We start from the raw sequence: 27,271 nt of genomic DNA on the forward strand, positions 1-27,271 counted from the left end.
GTGGTTGAGAGGTAGTAACTGCTCCTGAACCTGGTAGTGTAAGTCCTGAGGTTCTTGTACCTTCTACCCAATGGTAGCAGCGAGAAAAGAGCATGACTGGGGTGGTGGGGATCTCTGATGATGGATGTGGCTTTCCTACACCAGAATCTCATGTGGATGTGCTCAATGGTTGGGAGAGTTTTACCCGTGATGCTCTGGGCCAAATCCACTACCTTTTGTAGGATTTTCCATTCAAGGGCATTGGTGTTCCCATACCAGGCCATAATGCAACCAGTCAATATACTCTCCACTACAAATCTATAGAAATTTGTCAAAGTTTTTGATGTCATGCCAAATCTCCATAGATTCCCAAGGAAGTAGAGGCACTGTCATGCTTTCTTTGTAATTACACTTGTGCGTTGGGCCAGGACAGGTTCTCTGAAATAGTAGCACACAGGAATTTAAAGTTGCTAACTCTCTCCACCTCTGATCATCCGATGAGGACTCACTCAAGGACCTCTGGGTGACCCTCTCCTGAAGTCTCCACTCAGTTCCAAAAACCATAATAGAATCAATGAAAGGCCGGTCCAACAGGACAGCCAACCAGTTTGCAAAAGACAACACACTGTGCAAATACAAAAGAAAGAAAATAAATAAATAATAATAAATTGATAAATAAATAAATAAGCAATAAATAGCGAGAACATGAGATGAAGAGTCCTTGAAAGCCAAACCAATCTTCAGATATTGAAACAAAAATTTCTTCCAATAAATGATCAATCAGTTAAAAAAGCTGAGAGACAGAAACTGAACAGAGTAAAATATGGAATTGCACTCATCTGTAACAATTGGATATGTGGGGTGTTATACTTCAGAAATAAAATTATTCTTTCAGATGACCTGTCCCTGGGCCCAGCATGTAAGTGCAATTACAAAGAAAGCACAGCAGCGCCTCTACTTCTTTTGGAGTTTGCATAGATTCAGCATGAAATCTAAAACTTTGACAAACTTCTATAGATGTGTGGTGGAGAGTATATTGACTGGCTGCATCACAGCCTGGTATGGAAACACCACTGCCCTAGAATGGAAAATCCTACAAAATGTAGTGCATTCGGCCCAGTCCATCATGGGTAAAGCCCTCCCAACTGTTGGGCACATCTATGAAAAACGCTGCATGCAAAAAAGCTGCATCCATCATCAGGAACCCCACCATTCAGGTCATGCTCACTTCTCACTGCTGCCATCAAGATGAAGGTACAGGAGCCTCAGGACTTGCGCCACCAGGTTCAGGAACAGTTACTACCCACCAACCATCAGGCTCTTGAACCAAAGCAGATAACCACACTCCACTTCATTTGCCCCATCAGTGAAATGTTCCCACAACCAATGATCTCACTTTCAAGTACTCTTCATCTCATGTTCTGATGTTTATTGCTTATTTATTTATTATTATTGTTTATGTTTTTGCATTTGCAGTTTGTTGTCTTCTACACTCTAGATGAACACCCTAGTTGGGTGCTCTTTCATTGATTCTGTTATAGTTACTATTCTATAGATTTGATGAGTATGCCCACAAGAACTTCTATGTTGAATATGTACTTTGATAATAAACTTACTTTGAAATTAACACAAGTATCAACAAAAAAAAACAAAGATCAATTGTACAGATTAACGTTGCTGCAGCTGGCAACATGTGTTGTGAAAGAATAAATTTTCCTGTCCTTTTAAACAGGTCAGGCGTAGTTTCTGTAATTGAGCTCGCAGGCTGGGTGGTACATAAAAAGACATAGAAGGAGGATTTAATTGACCAGTTGACTTCACAATGAATGCTTTTGATAAAAAAAAAGCCACAGGCATTTAAGCTCCATAGGAAGGCAGGAAGAGGCAACCGCTTAAGGTAATTATAGCAAACTGAGTACAAATGACCTTTTAAAAGAGGATGACACTGATTGAATGGTTGCGTCAAAAGCATAATACTGACTAAGTGCAGGTGTCATCTGTGGTGGGTCAAAAGGTAATGCTTCAACACACTCAGACTTGCTACTACAGACACGGGAACTTCCTGGCAACTTGCCTTTGCCAACATCATGTTCTCCAACCCTTTACCTTTCCTACCCACCTGGCTTCACCTGTCACCTAGCTATCCTCCTTCCCCTCCCCCCCAACTTTTAATTCAGGCATCTTCCCACTTCCCTCCAGTCCTGAAGAAGTGACTTAGTCCGAAATGTCAACTGTTCATTCAGTTCCATAGATGCTGCCTGACCTGCTGTGTTCCTCCAGCATTTTGTGTGTGTTGCTCTGGATTTCCAGCATCTGCAGATTTTCTCATGGTAACACTTGTATGTTTGGATATCAGTCAAGAAAAATTCATCATGTTGTATGAGCTTAGGACTCGAAGGAACTACAACCCTGATATTATTACGTCAAACCATTTTCCATAATTATTCCTGGGTGTTCACCATTACTGTTATATGAAGTATCCACTGCCAAATGCTGAAAAACATGTTGACATTGGACCTGATTTTCTTTTTCAGTAGTTTGAGCTTACTTCCTAGTTCATAAGCACTTATGGGAAGAGTATAATAACCTCGGTATGAATTGTGATGTTGAATTCATCCTGGAACTTTGTTTCTGGTGAGCTTCTTCCACAAACTTGAACAAATGACTTGAAAAAGGATCTAGTGCTTTCCCGGCATATATGATGAATATACTCTTCTCGGGCTTCCAGCCGGGTATGGGTGTCGGTTATTACTAACATTTTTATGACAAACCCTGCCATCTTCATCAAGGATGATGCCTGGCCATGTCTGGACTGGTGATATTTATACCCCTGTAGTCCGACCCTCCTGATCGGTTAGTCCTCATCCAATCAGGTTTCCACTCTCCCACCTCGTTTACAATTGAATTCCAGTTCTTATTTAGAGTGAGACCTTCATCTTTGTTAAAATTGATTTCCTCTAGTTTTAAAGGAACTTGAGTTTCCAACTCAAACACAAGGAAATCTGCAGATGCTGGAAATTCAAGCAACACGCACAAAATGATGGTGGAACGCAGCAGGCCAGGCAGCATCTATAGGAAGAAGCACTGTCGACATTTCAGGCTGAGACCCTTTGTCAGGACTCACTGACTCACTAGAGGCAGTGCCCTAAGAAGGCAGCAACCGTCAATAAGGACCCTCAGCATCTGGGATATGCTCTCTTCTCATTAGTACCATCAAGCAAGAGGTACAGGAGCCTGAAGACCCACATTCAGTGTTTTAGATACAGCTTCTTCTCTGCCATGAGATTCCTGAATGATCCATTCGCCTACGAACACTACCTCACTATTCCTTTTTTGCAATATTTATTTATGTATCAATGCAACTATATATCTAAATATTATTTATTTATTGTAACTTATAAGTCATTTTTATGCCTTGCTCTGTATGGCTGCCACAACACAACAAATTTCACAACATAACCTTGTGATAATAAAACTGATTCTGATTCTGAATCCAGGTTCAAACTGCTAAAAAATAACAAATTTACTGATAGCAACATGGTCTTCAACAATGATCAACATTTGGCAATGGACTTTCACAGAAATGTGGCAGTAAAACCCGGCGTATTCTGAAAACTGGTTGATATTATAATGTCAGGACTGTAGTTTCTTTCAAGGTGAAGCGTGGTGATGCAAATGATGAGTCCTGATGCAAGGTCTCAACTCAAAAGCGTTGACTCTATGTCTTTCCATAGATGCTGCCTGACCTGCTGGGTTCCTCCAGCATTTTCAAAGTTCAAAGTAAATTTTATTATCAAGGTAATATATGTCACCACATACAACCCTGTGACTATTTTTTCTGTGGGCATACTCAGCAAATCTATAAAACAGTAACTATTACAGTGAAAGACCAACCAGAGTGCAGAAGACAGCAAACTGTGCAGATGAAATGGAAATCAATAGCAAGAAATAACGAGAACATGAAATAACAGGATAAAGAGTCCTTTAAGTGAGATTATTGGTCGTGGGAGCATAGATGGGCAAGTGAGTGTAATTATCCCCTTTTGTACAAGAGCCTGAAGGTTGAGGAGTAGTAACTGTTCCTGAACCTGGTGGTATGAGCCCTGAAGGTCTTATACTTTCTACCTATTTGTGTTGCTCTATATTTCCAGCATCTGCAGAATCTCTAATGTTTATAATGCAAGTGGTCTTATCCAACGAGACACACATTGCAGTAAATGGATTGCACAAAGTGGCTGAAGCAAAGGTTATCACCTGCAGGCTGCTGAGCAGATGATAAAGGTACCATCTACATTCCATTCCCTTTGACAAGTGTGCAGAGATAATTGATAAAATCAGGTTTTAGTCCATTCCATATAAATGGCATCCTTCCACAATGGAAAGGATGTTGAGGCTTTGGAGAGAGCGCAGACAAGTTTCACAAGGATGCTGCCTCCTTTAGAGGGCATATGCCATCACAGGAGGCAGATAAAGTTAGTTTGCTTCCTCTGGAGTGCTAGGGAGATCTGATAGAGGTTTACAAGATTCTGAGAAGCATAGATAGAGTGGAGAGAGAATGTTTCTCAGGGTTGAAATGTCTTGTACCGGAAGGTACGCGTTAAAGGTTCAAGGGGGATTTGAGTGGTACGTTTTTTACTTGGGCAGTGGTGAATATCTGGAATGCACTGCACGGTATGGTGGTAAACCAAATACATTAGAGGCTTTTCAAAGATATTTGGATAGGCACATGGATGGAAGGAAAATGGAGGGATATGGACATTGTGTGGGTGGGAGGGATTAATGTTCAGGAGTTTCTGATTTGCTTTTTAGCTGGCCCGATACAACAGTGTGGGCTGAATGGCCTGTTCCTGTGCTGTACTCTTCTATGTCCTATGCTCTGTAAGTGTCTACACTTGATATCCAATCAGCATCCTAAAATGTGAACCATGTTATGTTAAATTTAGCTGCTTCATTCGTCTTTTCCTGAGACACAAGTTCTCTTTAAGATTGCTCAAGATTGTTTAATGTCATTTCCAGTACACAAATGTAAAGGAGAAACAAAACAATTGTTAAGAATTGATAATTATTGTTTTAGCAGAAATATGTACCTAATAATATGCTTAGCATTTGTCAAACATTGCTCTGTGATTGTTTACATAGTGGATCTGCCAAATGCACTTTGTATGCTTTACAATTTTGTTGAATCTACCCACCAATTACCCTGTTATTCATGACCATTAAATTACCCGGGATCATCACACAATCTATGATAATTATTGGTCTGTAATCTGCACAAAATTTCCTATTCCTTCAGTGGGCAATGGAAAAAGATCTGGAATCCTGCAATTCAAAGTTTGCTTCTCCAGCACTTCACAACATTTGCAGACAACTTTCCATTTGGAACTAGGTAGTGTTGTTGCCTGAAGTGTCCATAAACGTGTTCTAGTTTGATGTACTTTCTGCCTCTCACTTAACCCGCAGCATTACATATGGAAGGCAGGTGTAAGACTGTGTGCTTGAAAGCACATTCTGGAGTTAATCACAGGCCAGGTTGCAGATCAAAACTCTGGACTCATTTGACTTGGCAGCTGTGTTAATGAAGTGGAGGCCAGTTGAAGGAACCATTTCTGTCCAAATTGGAAATGTAACATTTCTCTCTTTAATTTGCATTTATTTACCTATTTTATTCATTTAGAGAGACAGTAGGTCCTTCTCACCATGCTGCTCAACAGTCCCCTGATTAAATCTGAGCCTAATTGCAGGACAATGTCCAATGAATAATTAACCCACCATGCGGTGCATCTTTGGACTGTGAGAGGAAACCGGAGCACCTGGAGAAAACCCATGTGGTCATGGTGAGAACATACAAGCTCCTTATAGGCATGGGTGGGATTTGAACCCTGTAAGGTGTTGTGCTAACCACTACACGATCGTGCCTCTCCAACTTGCATTTAAGCTATTTGCCGGTCCTTGTTAATAAATAGTTTAATAAAAATTTTTTTAAAATACTGGTTATCTTTACTTCCCTGCAAATGCCTGAAAGAAAATGAATCTCAAGGTAGAAGATGGTGACATATATGTACTTTGATCATAAATTTACTTAGATTTTGACAGCACTGTAAAAATCAAAGTTTAAAACATAGACATTTACATCTGGCCAGGAGCAGTTTATCAGCTTTTAAAATAGCTTTTAGTCATCTTAGTGCGTTGCAGTGCCAGGCAAAATGACTACCACCACTGAAAAGCCCTTCACGTTAAGTTACCTCTAGTTAACTGATTCAGGCAATTCAGCCAGGTAGAGCAGATGTGTTGAATACAACAAAAGGAGACACTGCCTGCTGAAAGTTTCTGCAGATCCATCACTTTTTAAAACACACCTTAGCTTTGACCTTTGCTGCCCTAAATGTCCAAGTCCTCATTTCTCCTTCCGTCTTCCTATCTGATACACTGCACTTCTACACTGTGACCACTGGGTGGCTGTTTGGAAACTTTTTTTCTCAGCTCCATTTTTTTCATTATCACCTGAATTTTACCCCTACACTGCTCCAATACTCAATGATTGCTTTCTCACCTCTTCTAGTAAACTTTCTCACTCACTAATGCTTCCAGGTTTTTATCTCCTTTGTGCTCCACATCTGGGGGGAGGGAGGTTTGGGATCCTTTTTTGACCATTTACTCCACAGGCCAACTCTTTTTCACAGGCCCCGTTGTTCACTTCTATTCTACATGGTTTGTTTCTCCGTCCTCTCTGCTGTCTTTCTTGCTCACTGTATTTCCACTGCCCCACCAATCCCATTCATTAGGTTGTTACTGGCCATTGTTAGTCCCCATGCAGAATGCCCACTATTCTGAGATCTACAATTGCTGTCACCACTCACTGCCTCCATCAGCCAGTTGCTTTACTGCTTACAGGTCTAATTATTTTACCTAGTTGACAGAGTGGAACCCATGGTTACTAGAGGCAGAATCTTTATGATTCTTTATTGTAGTATAACCCAAAATATTATAGACAAAGTGGTGAGTATGGAAAGATCTCCAACCACACCCTGCTCCTTCAGTGTCACCAAGAGGACATAGCCACAACCACCAGGAGGAAACGTTGGAGGTGGATTGGGGACGAGATGAGAAGGGAGGCCAACTCCATCATCAACACAGAACTTTATTGGACCCCTGAAGGGCAGAGGGTACACGGGAGACCAAAGACAACTTGGTTTTGTACTGTAGAGCCAGAAATGAGGACCCTGAACCATCCCTGGAGCACAACAGAGAAGAAAGCCAAGGACATACAGAGATGGAGGATCTTCATTGTTGCCCTAAATGCTAGCGATGTAACAGGCAGTAATTAACTGGTGAGTAGAGGGATTAGCTTAAGCAGTTTTATTTAACAAAAAGGCTCTGGAATAAATTGCTTCCTTCACTGACATTGACCTACTCCTTGTTCTCTTCTCTTGTTGCAGAGCATTTTGTTACAAGTTTTTCCAGGAAACTTTTCCACAACATTCCCTCTAATCTTTTTTTAATGCTGAGCAGACCAACCACTGCTCTGAGCAGGAAACATTCCACACGGCCTGAAAACTGCACAACACTTATATAAAACATGATATAAACGACGGTTCCAGTTGCATGGCAACAAAGGCTACATGCGTGGGAGCATTTCAGTTACTGCATGACTGTGCACCCATGCACAGTGGTTCTCCTCTTCCTCCACCCCTCACCCCAGAACAATTATTTTTTTTAAATCTCACTCTTCAGACTGGCTGGCTCCAGTCAGGTGCGTTACATGGCCCAAGGGCACTGATGCCAGGGGAACACAGTACTGGAGTTAAATCTAGGCCAAAGGGTTTGACAATAAAGATCATCAAAAGCAGAAAGCTCTGCTGAAAACTGCAGTAGATTCAGGGCAGTACCAGGGATAGCAATGGTTCAAGAAAGTTCAAAGTTCAACTACATTTATTATCGAAGTATGTATACATTATGCAACCTTAATATTGGTTTTCTTACAGGCAGTTACAGAACAAGAAACCCAAAAGAGCCAATTTAAAAAAGTCCAACAAACACTCAGGAAGAGGAAAAAAGCATAAATCGCACAAGCAACAGCATTCAGAACGACAGTGAGTCCATAGACCCAAAGCCCCACAGCCTCAACCTCTGTTCAATGCACAGTGGAGCAAAATGTCACGGTGCTCACAGACACAAAGCACGGAGCAGACCCACAGCCTCAGCATACCATCACCATGTCAAGGGCATCTATAGATGAATAATGTGTTTGCCCTGGCAGCAATATCCACATTCAATAAAAACTATTTTAGAAACAGCCAGGTGTCACAGAAAGAATAATGACAGACTGATTGTAGGAAAAATATAAGTAAACACTGTGACAATGGGAAGCAAGGACTTGGAACAGGAAATGTCCCAGATAGATTACATTTATTGCTCAACAGAGCCTAAATTGGCCTTTGAAATAAAAATGCTGGAACCTTGAATTTGATATGAAATGTTAACTGCTTCTCTTTCCACATATGTCACCTGATCTGCAAAATATTTCAAACATCTTCTGTTTCTATTTCCCATTTCCAGTTGTTGCTATTTTTTGATTTCCAAGATTTGTAACTGAAACATTATTTTTCATTTAATCATCCAAGCATAAGATAGACACAACTTTTCCTCTATGCAATTCAATCTAACTTCAAAAGAATTACACTAAGATGTCTTATTTCAACAACAAAATTATATCTTATGATTTGCCATTTCCCCCCTTTGTTGTCCAGAAAATTCAGCAAAAGGTTTTGGAACTGTGTTTTAAGTCAAAGCCAAAAGTTGGAAGCCAGAGAGGTATAATTTCAGAACACTTTGCAAACCAGGACAGATATGTTGGCATGTCAAGGAACTAGCTTAATAGCAGTATCAATTACCAAAACATTTTACCTCAAGAAAATTAATTCAGAAAATAAGTACCTCGGAGAATGTATGCTGAGAGCTTCAACTGCGTAGAGCTAAGCCTAAGTATAGACTGTAATTTCCATCAAATTCAGCATTGTTCAATTATTCAGACAGGCGTAAGGGGTCAGCCAACATAACACAATATTACAGCAAAACAAACCTTTTACCAGATCAAGCTGGCAGCAAATCAGAGTACTACATTTTAACGTCTTTCTGAATCCTTTATTTTACATCTGTGCATTTTTCACTGACCAAAAATAAAATCACTAATTTTAAAGTCTTTGATCTCATTAGTGACCCTCTTCCTTTCCGTTCAAAAGGCAGTGCTAGTGATATTAAACCTGATTCTGATTCCACTCTAATCCAGGCATTGGAGATATCAGATATCCCTAAATAAAAATTTTAAAAAAAGATAAAGAAATAAAATATCTCATTACAACAGTGAAGGAGGAATGCACTTCTGTGATTTTCACTTTCAATTGGGTTATTCAATCAAGGCCCCACCTCTTGGAGTTAGCTGTGAGACATCCAATGACACTATTCAAAGAAGTGCAGGGAACGTGCGGATCAAAAATAACACCTATAGCATCAAAACAAAAATTATCTGATTATCGAACACTTTGGAAATATAGTTCCACAAAGTATTTATACACTAACTGCCCTTCTGTAAGGATGCAGCAGCACTATACAAAACTTTCAACAAAAAGCAACTCTGCCATAGTGTTAAAGAGAATTCTATCATGTCCAAACAAATAGTACTCTACAGGTATTTAAAAATCATGTCTTGATAACAATAAAGATAAAATGCAACTTGACTTTGCAGGCTGTGCATTCTTCTGTCCTCTCTACAGAGATTTAAATGTGTGATCAATTTTGGAATTTTTTTAAAAGTCAGATTGTGCTTTAAAAGAAGATTTAATGTGTGCAGGTTGAGGAAATTGCATTGATGGACATTTCTAAGTCAAATACTTGAGCATGATCATTGGAAATATTATATATCATTTACTAAAATAGCCTCCATCTGTCAGTGGAGGCATAATTTTCCCAAGGAATTATATTCACAGACTTCTGGACGTCAAAAGCCATCTTTATTATCTCATTATTCTTACAGATGTTATCCACCACTTGCATGGGTTCTATTATTCATCAAAGCAATTATGTCAAAATGGTACAGCAGCCAGCCAACAAACAAAAGGTACTCAATATTAGGCACAAGTCATCCGCTACACATCATTTTTGGCTTTTAAAGCTATACTGAAGCATTCAACACACATCAGATTTTACACGGTGCATATTTAATCACAATGTTTTCTGAACTCCAGTTTTAAAGCATGAATTAAGGAACTTCATCTTGAATTCTATGTTCCTCTATTCCTTCACCTTAGTCAGTTGCAATGGCCTCAGGGATGACTTGCTTCCATTCCAGCTGTGACCGATGAAGCCAATGTGGGGATTGTAGATTCCTCTGCAGATAGGGCAGGCTATAGTTAATGGGGTGGGGTACTTCTTGAGTTGGCGTGTTCCTTCTGCTACTTGAGCAGGCTTTTGTGTACTCTCAATACGGTCTCCAAGAACTCAGTACCATCTTGAATTCTGCTTCTCAGTTTTGAGCAGTCATGGCCAAAGGTTCCCAGGATTCTGTTGCACGCCGGCTTTCAGCAGATCCCTGATTTCTTTTTTTTTTGGTTTTCCACCTGATGGTCTCTTCTCAGGACACAGCTTGGAACAGAGTACCTGCTCCAAGAGCCTGGTGTCAGGCATGCAAATGATATGGTCAGCCCAATGTTGCTGACTAAGATTAATTAGGCCATGGGGCTGCGTATGTTGGCCTTGGAAAGGATGCTTAGCCTCTTGAATTTGGAACAATTTGCAGGTATTTCATTAATAGCATTTTTCAGTCCAAAGCTCAAATGCACAGGGAACAACACCCAGATGACCATGAGTTCTGTATCTAGTCTGAAGACTTGGTCTTCAAATACCCTCAATCCCTGCCTCTTTTGAGAGGCAGAGTGAGAAGTGATGCACATTGTCCAGCGGCTTGCTGGGACCCTTTATTTTCAGGGGGCATTGTCGTACAGCAGGGGCAGCTGGTTGGTAACTGCGGTATCTTGGAGTTTGGCCTCTGGCCATGCATGAACATAGACATTGCCCGCATACTCCAGACAAGGTCTGGGTGACCTTGGCAAAGCTTTATTTGACAATAGTTTTTTTTACTGAAAATTTCTCTATTACATACCTGTTGGTTAAGGATTTCATTGGGAATCCAACATAAAACAGAAGCAAATGTCTATAGATGGCTGAATTTGAGGACGGTGTTCCACAGACCGTTAGTAGCATCTGAGCTCCATACAGCTCTGCATTTTTGGCTTTTGTCTGCCTTCTGTCTTTCTAACTGCCCTCATTTAGGTCCCTTTGTTCATAATCTTTCTGAACTACATCATCAACCTAATACCCTGATGACTTCATCAACATGTTATCCCCATGGCAACCTTGCCCCCATACTTTCAGAAATATTCCCATAGTCCAATTGACTTCTCTCCCCATCCTCTCCATACCTTAAAACTAGCGTGTTTCCCACTTTCTCAATTCCAATGATTAGTCTTTAAGGTGAAATGTTCATAGGCCACAGACCAGTGTAACACTTGAACATTCAGCCCAACTAAACCAGTTAAAAAGCAAATCAAAAACACCCAAAGACTATTCCTTCCTACCTACACAATGTCCATGTCCCTCCATCTTCCTTACATCCATGTGCCTATCCAAATGTCTCTTAAAAGCCTCTAATGTATTTGCCTCTACCACCATACCAGGCATCCACCACTCTGAGTAAAAAACTTGTGCCTCACATTTACTTTGGACCTATGCCCTCTTATCATCAACACATGCCCTCTGGAATTAGACATCTATCTCAACCCTGGGAAATCGATATACTTTGTCCACTCTCTCTATGCCTCTCATAATCTTATAAACCTCTATCAGATCTGCCCTCGGCCTCTTCACCCTGCCTCTCATGATGGCACATGCCCTCTAAAGCAGGCAGGACCCTGGCAAACCTCTTCCGCACCCTCTCCAAAGCCTCAACATCCTTCCTATAGTGGGGCGACCAGAACTGTATGCAATACTCCAGATGTGGCCTCACCACAGTTTTAAGGTGAATGTTTTTCCTTCCACAGATTCTGCCTGACTTGCTGAAAGTTTCCAGCATCATCTGCTTTTAATTAACAAATTAGCTTGACCTGGATATCCATCGCTGGTTGGTAATTCAGAGGGAAAAGTGGCATATGATTAGTGCTACTGGTTGGGGATGAATATGGACATTATCTTACTGTTTTTGGAGAAAGCAGGATGTGAACAAACTGATGACTACAGATCATACATTACAAAAGTGATTCAGTTGTTCTAGAGATACGACACCATGGAAATATCTTCAAATTTTGCTGAACTCCACAAACTAGTATAAATTACCTGTTCCATGAGGGCATGGGAGGGGCTTGGGATCTATTGCACAAGATCAAAGTAAATTGCAGAGAGTTGTAAACTTAGTCAACTCCATCATGAGCACTAGCCTCTTTACATCTTCAAGGAGTGATGCCTCAAAAAGGCAGTGTCCACCATTAAGTGTCCCCACCAGCTAGGACATGCCTTGATCTCATTGCTACCATCAGGAGGAAAGTACAGAAGCCTGAAGCACACACGCAATGATTCAAGAACAGCTTCTTCCCCTCTGTCATCCAATTTCTGAATGAACATTGAACCCATGAACACTACTTTTTGTTTCTATTTTTGCATTACCTATTTAATATATTTATACTTACTATAACTCAGATTTTTTCTCTATTATTATGTACTGCTTTGTACAGCAGCCACAAAGTCAACAAAAGTCACCACATATGCCGGTGACATTAAACGGACTCTGATTCTGATTCTGAAATAATTGCAGTATGGAGCTACCATTGGATATTTACTGAACTAATCACAGTAGATACTTAACTAACTGTAGTAACCACTGCCATTGGATATTTACTTCTGTGTGACAAATGGGTCTCCTGTCTTGTACTTCATCACAAGATGGTAGTGCACATGGTCACAGGGGCCACTCAGGCTCCAATCAGCAGTGAAATTTTCCATCCTCCTCACCTTCTGTGTGACTGAAAAATACTGCTGATCATTATGTTGTTTCATTGTACACATACAAGGGTTGTATACGTACAGTCAAAGTCCAATAAACTTGGACTTGAGCTTGATATTTGGGTGTCTGATTAGATTCATGGAGTTGTACATTACAGGAACAGCCCTGCAGCATACCATGTCCATGATGACATGTTCCCATCAACAATAATCTTATTAGAACAGTGACTATCAATGTATCTCTCTAAATGCCTAATGAATATGAAGTATCTGATTCCTCCACCTCTTCTGGCAGTGTTTTCTGTATAAAAAAAGACTTTGGATTCATTATAAACCTCTTACCTTTCACCTTAACCCTATGACCTCTTCTTTTTGACACATCCACTATGGATTAACTGTCTAACCTATCAATGCCTCTCTTAATCACTATGTATTTCTACCAGATCATCCCTTAGCCTACATCACGATAAATAAAATAAGGCCAGTCTATTCAGTACCTCCCCAGAACTGAAGTACTCCAGTCCTGACAACATCTTGTTGACCCTTATCTGTACCATCTTCAGCTCTTCAAATCCTTCCTATGGCAGGGAAAGAAGACCTGCACACAAATCTCCTTTCCAAGTTCCAACAAAACTTGCCACTCTCAAGTTCTATAGTCTATCTAAATTACAATTCTTTGTTGAATGTATGCTCAATATTTGGAATGCCAGAACTGGGAAGCAGGGATTAGAACAATACTTGTTTTCTCACATTAAGGCAAAGCCTGCTGTGGAGAGAGTTAGGAGCACCAAGTTTCTGGGAGTGCAAATAATGGACAATCTCATCTGGTCCCTCAACACCACCTCTTTGGTCAAGAAACCATTTCTTGAGCAATTGGTTGAGGTGAGTGAGGATTCCACCTCTCCCCCCACCGCACACAAGTAGGTAGCACCATTAAGATTGTCCTGACCAGCTGCACCATGGTCTGGTACAAGAACTGTAAGGTGTATGACCGCAAGTCCCTACAAATTACTGCAAGGACTGCTGAGAAGATTATTGAGGTCACTCCTCCATCCTACAGAGATATTTACCAGGAGCACTGCGTGTGTATTATCCGTGAACCTTCACATCTGTTCAACAATCTCTTTGATCCCATACCATTGGACAGGAGATACTATAGCATTAGGACAAGAACTGTTAGGATAGGAAACAGCTCTTTTCCCCAGACCATAAGACTACTGAACTCCCTGCCACCACCAAGTTCTCATTTTGCATGAACCACCAGCTGCATTATACTGTATCCTTTTTAACTTATGTCATAAGCGCATCTTATTATTTGCTAATTTAGTAATGGTAATATTACTTTATGTGTTATGTGTGTGAGTTATATGCCAAAAAAAATGTAGATGCTGGAAATCCGAGCAAAACAAATAAAAATTGCTGGAGGAACTCAGCAGGCCAGGCAGCAACTATGGAAAAAAGTACAGTTGACGTTTCAGGTTGAGACCTTTCGGCAGAACTACTGTGTTGTGCACCTTGGTCTGGAGGAATGTTTGGTGGTATACATGTGTACGGTTGAATGACAATAAACTGAACTGTTGAATGACAATAAACTGAACTTGAGTTTGGTAAAAGATTCTACTGGATTCAATAAATCATTCCACTAGATCACCAGTGTTGCTGTTACTTTCGGTCATGATCACAATGAACCAGGGCTGCCAGTGTGGTGGAAGTCTCTACCCTAACATTCCTGGCAAGTTTCAATCCAAACCAAAACTCAAGATGCTCTACACAAATGGCCATTCTAAAACAAATTAGTTTGCCAAGTTTAATTTAAATTTAGATCAGCACCTGAATGAAAAGAAGAGTTATAGAGCAGCCTGGTAAGAACGCAGTCTGTTTATTTTTTAAGATCTTCATTGAATATACCTTTGAGTATCACATTCAGTGAGCTTTTTTTTTATCATCAGTGTTACGTCCCAAATTGTTGACTGTGGCCAAGAATCTTAGTTCCAATAATGAACCACAGAACTGACAGACTTTTGCCCATGTATAAACATTTATGGAATTACAAGTCACAGAATCATTAAGAATTACAGCACAGAGGGAAGTCTGTAATGGACTTCCAAAGACAGGTGGATGGGTAGGTAGTGTTGAGGAAGCAAGGAGGCTGTAGAAGGACTCAGACAGATTAGGAGAATGAGCAAAGAAGTGGCAGATGAAATACAGTGTTGGGAAGTGTATGGTCACGCACTTCTGTCGAAGAAATAGAAGTGTTTCTAAATTGAGAGAAAATTAAAAAATCCAAGGTGCAAAGGGACTAAGATTCCTAGTGTAAGATTCCTTAAAGGTTAATTTGCAGGTTGAGCCAGTGGTGAGCAAGGCAATGCAATGCTCGCATTACTTTCGAGAGGACTAGAATATAAAAGTAAAGATGTAATATTGAGACACTAAAAGCACTGTTGAGGCCTTACCTGGAGTATTGTGAGCAGCTTTTGGCTCCTTATTTAAGAAAGGATGTACTGACATTGGAGAGGGTTCAGAGGAGGTTCACAAGAATGATTCCAGCACTGAAAGGGTTATCATAAGATGATTGATTGATGGCTCTGAGTCTGTACTCACTGTAATTCAGAAGATTGAGAGGGGATCTCATTGAAACCTACTGAATGCTGAAAGGCCTGGATAGAATGGATGTTTCCTGTAGTGGGGGAGTCCAGAACCAGAGGACACAGCCTCAGAATAGAGGGACATCCATTTAGAACAGAGATGAGGAGGAATTTCTTTAGCCAGGGGGAGGTAAATCTGTGGAATTTGTTGCCACAAGCAGCTGTAAAAGGCCAAGTCATTGGGTATATTTAAGGCAGAGGTCGATAGATACTTGATAATCAGGACACAAATGGTTACAGGGAGAAGGTAGTAGATTGGGGCTGAGAGGGAAATGGATCAGCCATGATGAAATGGTGGAACAGACTTAATGGGCCAAATAGCCTAATTCAGCAAATTAGGTTCATGTCAATCAAAGGACAACTTAGATCATCTATCCTTCCTCATTGCTCCCAGTCCATCATTCTGCACAGCACGACAGCTCAGGGGCTCATCCAGTTATTAGTTTTAAATGAGCCTTTGCTTGTGCCATCCACAAAAATTGTACATATCCTACTCCCAGACACTTCTGACTTTCAAACTGTGCATTCCCTTTTTGCAGACACTTCTGACATTTAAAATAGTTGTAACTGTAAGCTCCAAGAACAAACCCAAGGTTACAGACAGTTCAGACAAAAAGTCATAATTCCAATTGATTTAGCCAAAAGAAAGGATGTGGCAACTAGTCTGTCATTAAATAGGCTTTGCACTCTGCTTACACATCCTACTATTACCTTTAGTCTTGCAGACAATGTGAATTTCTTACTTCTCATTGCCAAGCAGTACAGTATATAATATAAAAACACAATGTTCTAGACTAGGTGAGCTGATATCTAAATGTTGTACCTCCTGAAACACCATGAATTCCAGTTTGATTGGGGCATAGCAGGATCAGAACATTTTGGCCCAGCTAAGCAGCTGTCCCAATTGGCTGAAGTTTCACAGAAATAATTTAAAATGTATGAAAAAGACAAACTACCACTTAACTAAGTAATAAATTACGTATTTAAATGAAATACAGAATAAATTAAACCACTACCAATACTACTACAGTACTATAAAACAGAGGAATTTATCCACTGTACGCTGCCATGTTCTTTTAATTAACTTTTGATTCTTTTGATTCAGTGCAGAGAGCTAGCACAGATAATAGACTGCCTTCATACAATGCTTTCAATGATTGCCTCCTCCAAATCTTCATTTTCAATGTAACCTTCAAGATGATTTGATACCTTCAAATCTTCGTAGTTCCTAACTTGTTGAAGCAGTGAAATCATTTCATTTTCACTCCCGGCCATTCCTGGCATCTCCAAGGCCGGGTGCTTGAAACTGCAGTGAGCAAAACTGTTCTGAATTGTCTTAACACTTGTTTCTTGGCAACAATCAGTGACAAAAATCACTCTGTTTTGAACACAAAAATGCGGATGCTATTTAAACGCTGTTCGCTCTAATCATGGTGTAGTAACTAAGCAACACAAGTGCTACCCCGATTCACTGATGGCCCAATTAACCAGAACTCATTGTATTTCTATCTGTGTTGGGCTAGCAGTGGAGTTTATTAATGTTGTGGCTCCATGGAGAAGGACTGGTAAATTCAAAGTCAAAGCTTCTGCTATTAGTAAACATTGACATGCTCACCTTAACTGTATTTTACAGGAGCATCATTGAGAGCATCCTGACAGATTGCATCTCCATCTGGTATGGGAGCAGTCGAGCATTGGGCCAGAAGTCCCTACAAAGGACTGTGAGAACAGTTGAGAGAATCACAGGGGTCTCCCTACCACCAATCGGGGTCATTTATCAGGAACATTGTATATGCAGGGCCATTAGCATTATTAAGGATCCCACCCATCCATCCAGCATCTTCTTTGACTTTCTACTACCAGGCATTTCACTCTGATACATAAAAACAAGAATGGTCAGGACGAGAAACAGTTTCTTCCCCTCGGCCATTAGGCTTCTGAACTCGAAGTGTCACTGGTTAATCTGTCCGTACCTTACAATATTTAATTCATGCATTTTAGTTTGTTTATTTATGTGTAATCCATCTGTAGATTTTATCCTTACTCTTCTAATTTATTAAGTTATGTGTGTTATATATACATCTGTGCTTTACTCCCTGGTTTGGAGAAGTGCCTCATTTGGCAGTATAGATGCATATAGTTAAATGGCAATAACTAGACTTGATTTGATGACTTGACAAAACCTTGGGTAAAAGCCTCTCAAACCACATGAGTTTATATCAAAAGTCAACTCTACTGTCATCTGCACACAAATATATGTATGCACAGGTGCGATGAAAACTTTCAACAGTATCTCAGGCACAGAGCAGAGTTGTTAATCTGTAGTGCATAGAGTCCAAAGGGGCCACAAGGTACCTCACACATTGAGTGTACTAGTACTACAAGTAACACCATGAACCTTTCCAAGGCCATGATTGTTCTTGGCAAATTTTTTTACAAAAGTGGTTTGCCATTGCCTTCTTCTGGGCAGTGTCTTTACAACATGGCTGGCCACAGTCATTAGCAACACTCTTCAGAGATTGTTTGCCTGGTGTCAGTGGTCACATAACCAGGACTTGTGATCTGCACCAGCTGCACATACGACCATCCACCACCTGGTCCCATGGCTTCACGCGAACCTGATCAGTGGGGAGGGAGCTAAGCAGGTGCTACCCCTTGCCCAAGGGTGACTTGCAGGCTAGTGGAGGGAAGGAGCACCTTACACCTCCTTTGGTGGAGACGTATCTCCACCCTACCACCCATAACTTGTATATATTCATATTCTATAAAAAAATTCACTGTTTTATTGATTTTTATATAGACTTTTTATAAATAAAAATAATATTTATCATATAAACCAGAAACTGATACACATGGCACAGTGGTATAATGGTTACCACAATGTTTTATAGTACCAGCGACCCGGGTTCAATTCCCACCGCTACCTGTAAGGAGTTTGTACATTTCATCCGTCACCATGTGGGTTTCCTCTGGGTGCTCTGGTATCCTTCCACTGTCCAAAGGCCTACACGTTAGTCGGTTAATTTGTCATTGTAAATTGTCCTGTGATTAGGTTAGGATTAAATCAGGCTTGGCGTGGCTCATCAGGCTGGAAGGGGCTATTCTGCACTGTGTCAATAAGTAAAATGTCTGAAAATTTTTGTTAAATAATCAAAAATTGCAATTTTTTCTTAAAAAATACTAAGAGAAAAATGCTCCAAACTAAACCAAGTATAAAAATTGAAACATTTAAGCCATTTATCATTGTAACAATGCAAGAAATACAATTATGCATTTCAGAATTGCATTTAAGCTGTTCTAAAGCAAATGTTAAATACATCCTGACTTTATTTTTAATTGAACTTTATATGCTGAATAGCAGCTACAAAAACAAATTTCCATTTATTCAGCACAAAGTCAGCACTCAAATGTTTCACTCTGTATGAATCATGCAATTGTTAATGGATAAAAACAAAGATTACAGAGTTGGGAAAACAAACCAAATGTTCACGATGGAATGCTTTCCAATTCCACATCTGAGTTTGCACAGTGCAAGTGTCTGACAGATAATTTGAAAATTTTAGGTTAAATTCAATACTCTTTTGGCATTCCAGCTAACTTAACTTTGTTTTTAACCTCACTGATCAGGGTCTTGCATAGCATGGTGGAGATACTATACGTCTCCACCAAAGTAGGTGTAAAGTGCTCCTTCCCTCTGCTAGACTGCAGGTCACCCTTGGGTAAGGTGTAGCCCCGGATTAGTTCCCCAATCAGGATCACGGGAGCAGAAGGTGGACGATCGTATGAGCTGTTGGTGCATGTCACAAGTTCTGGTTACGTGACCACTGACACCAGGCAGACAATCTCTGAAACGTATTGATAACGGCTGAGGGTCACCCATCTGGTAAAGACATTGCCCAGACGGCAATGGCAAACCATTTCTGTAGAAAAATTTGGCCAAGAACAGTCATGATCACCATGATCACCCATGTCATATGACACGGCACATGATGATGATCATCAGGGTCTAATCATTCAATGCAAAATGCAACCTCGTTAATATCTGCAAATTATTTTTTAAGGTTTTAATATTATTGTGACAATGCCAGCAACCCCTGGCCAGGTCTAATTGCCCATCAGGTGGTGTTGCTGTGTCACTCTCCTGAGCTGCTGCAGTTCCTGAGATTCCCTTTGAAGTGCTATACCAAACCTCAAAATCAATTATATATCTGCGGGTCTGGAGACACATATTGCACTGGCTAAAAACAACATAATTTCTTCCTGCCAAGATATTTATGTAACACATGGACCTTTTAACTATAATCCAGTAGTTTCACAGTCACCAATAGTAATAATGGGCTGTGACTCCCAGGTTTATTTCATTAACTAGATTTCAGTTCCCCTATATGCTGTGGTGGGATTTGAACTCAATTCTCCATATCTTTAGTTCAAGCCTCTGGACTTTTCCTTCATTCTCTGGGGTTAAAATTCCAAAGAATGAACCCCAAAGATTGCTTTATATCAAATAAGCACTGCAGGTGTTCATTGACAAAAATTTTAATAGCAAACCACAAAGTACAAAGCAGTACGTGTGCTGGGTCTTGTTACACTGTCTGCTGTATAGGCCCAGTGGCTCTGTCACACTGTTGCTGTATAGATCCAGTGGCATTGTTACACTGCCTGGTGTATAGGCCCAGAGGCATTTAGCCAGTGACACAAGACAAGTGAGTCTATTTTCACAGAGACAATAAAATGGAGGGAGGGAGGCAGAGGGGGAGAGGGGAGGAGAGAGAGAGTGGGGAGGGGAGGGGTTGGGCTAGGGGAAGGGGAGAGGAGAGAGAGGGAAAGGGAGATAGTAAGGCAGTGTTCATTCACACTTCAGAAATCTGAGGGCAGAGAGGAAGAAGTCGTTGAGTGTGTGTCTTTAAGATCCTCCTCGATAGCAGCCATAAGAAGAGGGCATGTCCGAGATGTGGTAGCATTAACAAAGGATAACAGCTTTTGAAGATGTCCTCAATGGTGAGGAGATTAGTGCTCTTGATGGAGGTGCTTGTGTTTACAACTTCTGCAGGTTTTTTCAATCCAGTGCTTTGGAGTATGTGTGCACATATGCATATGAGAGAGAGTGAAAGTGAGAGGAATCGAGAGTGTGAGGAAGAGATTTGTGTTGTGGAGATACGTGTGTGAGAAGGAGAAAGAGAGGGAACAAAGGGACTGGAGTGTGGCAGAATGGAGGAGGAAGAGGGAAAAGGAGGTATGCACAATAAGAAACAAATAGAAGAGGGAGAAGAAACAGCAACATATTGAGAGTGGACAAAGCATACTCCATGTTCCACATTGTTCCACAAAGCAGCTTGATTAAAAGTGAGGAAAATTTATACAATATATAAAATAAATAATAAAGGACCTTTGTTTAAATTAACATTCAAACTACTCAAATATATTGACATTAAAATCATGGAAACACTATGGAGAAGAACAAGCTGGTCAAAGAATAGGACAGCTAAGAAACCAACTGGGATACTTCTTCAATCCCAAAGAAAGGTCTCGGCCTGAAACGTTCATTTCTATGGATGCTGCCTAAGCTGCTGAGTTCTTCCAAGATTTTGTGTGTATTGGATAGGATGGTGAAGTCTCCATGGGGTTGGTAACACTATTGAGACTAATCCAGTGTGGTGTCTTCATGACTCTCTTTGTGATCACTTGGTAGGATCAACACTTCAGTTTACTCTAACTTGGAACTGATCCAGATGGCACACAGTCAGTGACCACTGTTGTAACACAATGGTTTTGAGAGTTACTGTCACCTTCCTGTCAGCTTGAACCAGTCTGGCCATTCCCCTCTGATCTCTCTCATTAACAAGGTGTTCTCACCCACAGAACTGCAGTTCACAGGGATTTCTTTTGTTTTTCATACCATTCTCTGTACACTCTAAACTGTTGTGTGTTAAAATCCTAGGAATTTGAAGAAGGAAAGGAGGCAGAAGAAAATAAATTATAGGCCAGTTAGCCTGACTTCAGTAGTTGGGAAGATGTCACCTGTAAGGAGCCTCTCATGTCCTCCTTGTGGAACATGTGGGTTTTCTCCGGGTGCTCTGCTTTCCTCCCACAGTCCAAAGAGGTACCGGGTAAGTCAATTGTCCTTGCAAATTGTCCCATGATTAGGTTAGGATTCATTCGGGGTTGTCAGGGGTCGCTGGAATCCCTAGAAGGGCTTACTTCATGCTGTTTCACTAAATAAATAGGTGAACTTACTTCAGGAGCCTGGTGTCTTTCACTACTCTTAAGGCATGACCATGCTCCAAGAATTTCATCATAAGGAGGGCAAAGTTGGAGCCTAGCTTTCCTTACTATACACTGCCAGTTGAATAGAAATTTGTATGTAAGCATCTAATAACATCAGAGTAAGAAGCAGATGCAGGCCATTCAGCACCTCATACTCTCCCACCATTCATTAAGATCGTAGCTAGGTGTTTATCTCAACACTCTCCCTTGTACTTATCCCATATCCTTTGATTTATATCTGACTTTCCACCTTCACTTGCCTCCTGTTGAAGGTCAAGTTACGGATTGCATCTTAATGAATTAAAATCCCCTTTTGTCCCGTATGATGCACCCTCCGATCAATCCAATAATAATGTTCCAAAAACTCGAGAAATTTCATTCGATCCTTTATTAGCAACAACTAGCAAAACATACAATCTTAACTGAAACTACCGATATTAAACACACTTAGGCAAAGTTAAGCAGTGAACAAAAGATATGACACCTGATGGTTCCCAGCTCTAAACTGCCCAGAACCAAGCACGAACACATAACTAAACATTTCACTTTTGCTAGGTCCCCACCCACATGACCAGCTACCACAATAAACAAAATAAACGGAGATAAAGAAGAGACGAATGGCTCCTACATTCCAGGCCCCTCATTATTATATTGAGATAGGTTCACTTGTGTGTAAGGACCAGAGCCATTTGATGTAAATTCACAGGACATAAAAATGGCCTTCCCTTTTCTTTATTTTAAGAAAAGAAACTCATAAGAAAATTAAACATTGCGATTACAAGCCATTCCTTGGGTAACATCAGGGTTCCGTTTTTACAGGTGCCCTTCCATGAGTTTTATCCATGAGTTGAAAAATACATTAAAATTACTTAGTAGAGCAACCACACCTCCACAAGGACATAAGGCTGAGAAAAAGGGACAATAATTAAATGTGAAGAGAGAGAAACTAGTCCTGGCTAATTTAGGAATAAATTATTTTTAGGACTTTTGCACAGTACTGTAATAATTTTATGTATTGCACTGTACTGCTGCCACAAAATAAAACTAATTTCATGATGATAAATCTGATTCTGATATGGGTCTCTATTGTGGACTTGAGAGTGGGAAAGGGAGCAGGGAGAGGGGAGGGAGTGGAAAGCACCAGAGAGATGTTCTGTAATGATCAATAAAACTATTGTTCGGAATCAAATGGCAGTGCCTGGTGTCTCAGGGCTGGGTGTGTCTGCTCCCACACCCCCACCACCACCCTGGCACTCCTTCTCTGTCACCTGTCCTACACCCATTCCGTTTCACTTCACCCTCACCATTACCAACATCCAGATTTACAAACTCGCTCTTCGCTCCACATTGACAAGTACAGTACTGTGCAAAATTCTTAGGCAATCTAGCTATTTATATCTGCCTTAGACTTTTGCACAATACTGTATTGTACATCATTCTTTTGAAATTAATAATATTATGGCAGGTGCTGTCATTAAATTGTGCATCTTTTAAACTGATGATGCCCTGTACATTGCATGTTGTGAATCAGATAAAAACAGGCTATGTGTAGCAATGCACACAAAATGCTGGAGGAACTCAGCAGGTCAGGCAATAGCTATGGAAATGAACAAACAGTCGACATTTCAGACTGAGACCCTTCTTTAGGACCAGAAAGGTAGTGGGCAGATGCGAGAATAAAAAGGTGTGGGGGAGGAGGGACCAGCCAAAAAGTGATAGATAAAGCCAGGTGGGTGGGAAAAGTAAAGGGCTGGAGAAGAAGGAATATGATAGGAGAGAAGAGTGGACCGCAGGAGAAAAGGAAAGAGGAGGGGCACTAGAGGGATATGATAGGAAGGTGAGAAGCAGTAAGAGGCCAGGGCAGGGCAGGGAAAGGAATAAGAGGGGGGAAAAAGGTGGGGAAAAAAATTACCAAAAGAAGACATCGATATTCAGGCCATCAGAATGGAGGCTCTCTAGGCAGAATATGAGGTGATGCTCCTCCACCCTGAGGGTGGCCCCAGCATAGCAAAGGAGGAGACCAGGGACCAACATGTCAGAATGGGAATGGGGAATGGGAATTAAAATGGCTAGCCACCGGAAAATCCTGCTTTTGTTCAATGGTGCGGAGGTGCTCAGCAAAGCAGCCCCCTGGTTTACCTCAGATCTCACCAGTGCAGAGCAGGTTGCATCGGGTGAATCAGGCACTACGGGCAACCTGAACAGATTCGCAGGTGAAGGACTGTTTGGGGCCCTGAATGGAGGTAAGGGAGGAGGTATGTATATGATTGATTGATTCCAGTGGGTGAAATGAAACAACGGAAAACAAAAATATTTAAAAAGTTTATTTTAGAAAAAGCATAACAACCATGTGCAGTGCAATGCTCTTTCCAATCTTTGCCACTTGGAGAGAATCTGTTCTTGGTAGTACTTGGAAAAATTGCTTCTTTAACCAGTAGTGATCAAGACATGAAGCTTCTGAACATATAAAACGAATGTGTCTTTCAACTCACCTACATATCTTCTTTGCCCTTCACACTGAGTGATGTGAGGAAACCTCAATATTTCTTTCCACTTTTTACTTTTGCCCTTGCGTTTTCCTCCACCTCCTGTACATAAACAGAAAGAGTTTGAGACACAAATCTGTAAAATAGTAGTAACTTGAAATTATATTCTCATGTGAAACTGAACCGCTTGCTTTTTTGTTTCTCCCTACAAGTCAACACACCCAATCTAAGAACATAAGGCCCCTGCTGAGCAGCCAGGTCATTGCTTATCCAGCATTTCGAGCTTCGCTCTAACCAAATACTTGTAGCAAATGACCTGTCAGTCATTCTTCCCTTTGCTGAGGCTAAACTGAGATCAGGAGATGCTTGCCAGAAAATCCCACTAACTCCCACTCCAGTTCTGCACCGTTACACTTTTGCAAATTGCTCTGTTTCAGAATATTAAAAGCTGCTTTCATGTCAAATTGCGCGATATTGAGTCATCCTTATTCGGTTTCACCTCATAGCCCTTTCCTACTTTGGGGGAGTAACATTGAGATGCCTTCTTGTGAAGACACAACATTCAACTTGCCTACAAATAACATGGTCTACTGTATGCAAATCAAGCAATTTATTAAGAAAGCGCACTGTTTTATTGACTTTCTTTACTGGAATTTTAAAGCATGTTTTTAATTAATACTGTAATTTCACTGTAAAGGATATCTTTAAGAAGGGGATAAAATTAATCTCACAGCTAGCTTCCCCATCACCTATTTAGTCCCCACAGTTAGCCAATCACAAAAAGAGAAAGTCTGCAAATGCTGGAAATCCAAGCAACGCACGCGAAACACTGGAGGAACTCAGCAGGCCAGGCAGCATCCACAGGGTTTTGGCCCAAAAAGTTGACTGTACTCTTTTCCATAAATGCTGCCTGGCCTTCTGAGTTCCTCCAGTATTTTGTGTGTGTCTCGCAGTTATTTATTTATTGAGGTACAATGTGGAATCCTTCGAGCCATGCCGCTCAGCAATCCCCGATTTAGCCCTCAACTAATCACGAGACAATTTACATTGGCCAATTAACCGACCAACCGACCTTTCTTTGGACTCCGAGAGGAAGCTGGAGCATCAGGAGGAAACCCATGTGGTCATGAGGAAAATGTAGAAACTCCTCAAAGAGAGCAACAGGAATTGAGCCAAATTCGCTTGTAGTGCAAAGCATTGTGCTAACCACCATGCTACCATGCCATGGATGGAAGAATTTAACTTCCCACACAACTTAGAGCTTCTCCAGTCAAAGATTAGGAGCATTTCATCTTTGGTGTGAAAGCTACAGGAACCAACCAAGGTTCCTGCTCACTTGGCAGTGACCCATGCTGCAATGGTGTGGTTGGAAACCAGGTCCTGACAGGAGGAGAGCGTCAAATAAAATCATATGCCAGAACAGGACTCAATACAAGTTTTTCAAAAGACAGCACATGAAAAGTAGTGCTGGTAAATCCCCAATTAAGAACATGTGACTTTGCAAATTTGATTCTTAAAGGGACAAAGCATATTTACAACCAACTGCTTGCAGCTTCAGAAGTTCAGGAACTAAAGTTCATAGCTGGTGTTACCTTTCCACAAAACAAAATAATTTTTCTTTCAGAATGGATAGTGACTGAGGATTTGATGCCATATCACGAGGTTATTCACTACAGAAACAAGTACTTTCCTCACCAAGTTCATGTCAACTATCTAGCACTCGCTCATCACATTCCTGTCAGTATTCCCCAAGTTCAACCACTCATCTACACACTAAAGTACAAAGTTCAAAGTAAAATTCATTATCGGAGTGCATCCATACTTTAAATTAAATTCTCATGTGAAATTGAACCTCTTGTTTTTATGTTTCTCCTGGGAGTCAACACACCCAATCTAAGAACATAAGGAATAGAAGCCAAAGGCGCCTGCTGAGCAGCCAGATCATTGCTTATCCAGCATTTCGAGCTTCGCTATAAGCAAAGCTATAAGAACAGGAACTGTAAACATCAGGAACTATAAGCTATAAACAAACTGTGCAAACCAGAGGCAATGCATAGAGGCCAATTAACCTACCACCCTACAATCTTGATCACAAGGTTCTGTAAGTAAAGACTATTTTCTAAATGGGGAGAAAATCCATGAATCAGAGTTGCAAAGGGACCTGGGAGTCCTTGTGCAGAACACCTTAAAGGTTAACTTGCAGGTTGAGTTGGTGGTGAGGAAGGTAAATGATATGTTAGCATTCATTTCAAGGGATCTAGAATACAAGAGCAGGGAGGTGATGCTGAGGCACTGGTGAGGCCTCACCTTGAGTATTGTGAACACTTTTGGGCTCCTCATCTGAGAAAAGATGTGCTGGCATTGGAGAAACCATAGCAATGGCTTTATTTCCTTAGGAGTTTGTGAAGGTTTGTCATGACATCGAGAACTTTGACAAACTCTATAGATGTGTGGTGGAGAGTATATTGACTGGCTGCATCATAGACAGGTACGGAAACACCAATATCCCTGAATAGAAAAAGCTACAAAAAGTAGTGGATACCACCCTGTCCATCGCGGGTAAAACCCTCCCTACTATTGACCACTTCTACATGAAGTGTTGTCGCAGGAAAGCAGCATCCATCGTCAAGGACCCCCACCAACCAGGTCATACTCTCTTGTCACTGCTGCCATCAAGAAGAATGTGTAAGAGCCTCAGGACTTCCACCACCAGGTTCATGAACAGTTACTACCCCTCTTGAACTAAAGGGGATAACTTTGCTCAACTTCACTTGCCTCATCATTGAAATGTTCTCACAACCAATGGACTCACTTTCAAGGACTCTACATCTCATGTTCTCAATATTTATT

At 40.8% G+C, this 27,271-nt stretch overlaps 1 protein-coding gene across 2 annotated transcripts in view; it reads right to left on the bottom strand.

The window, feature by feature from the left end:
• The window catches only part of LOC132379652 (G protein-coupled receptor kinase 5-like), a 295,141-nt gene that overhangs the window by 182,050 nt on the left and 85,820 nt on the right, over positions 1 to 27,271 (bottom strand). For both annotated transcript variants that reach the window (XM_059947829.1, XM_059947827.1), the window contains exon 2: positions 24,428 to 24,523. In XM_059947829.1, the coding sequence (XP_059803812.1) occupies positions 24,428 to 24,523 (96 nt within the window). The remainder of the gene's footprint in view (positions 1 to 24,427; positions 24,524 to 27,271) is intronic.

This window comes from Hypanus sabinus, chromosome 22 (genome assembly GCF_030144855.1).
Source record: "Hypanus sabinus isolate sHypSab1 chromosome 22, sHypSab1.hap1, whole genome shotgun sequence".
NCBI lineage: Eukaryota > Metazoa > Chordata > Chondrichthyes > Myliobatiformes > Dasyatidae > Hypanus > Hypanus sabinus.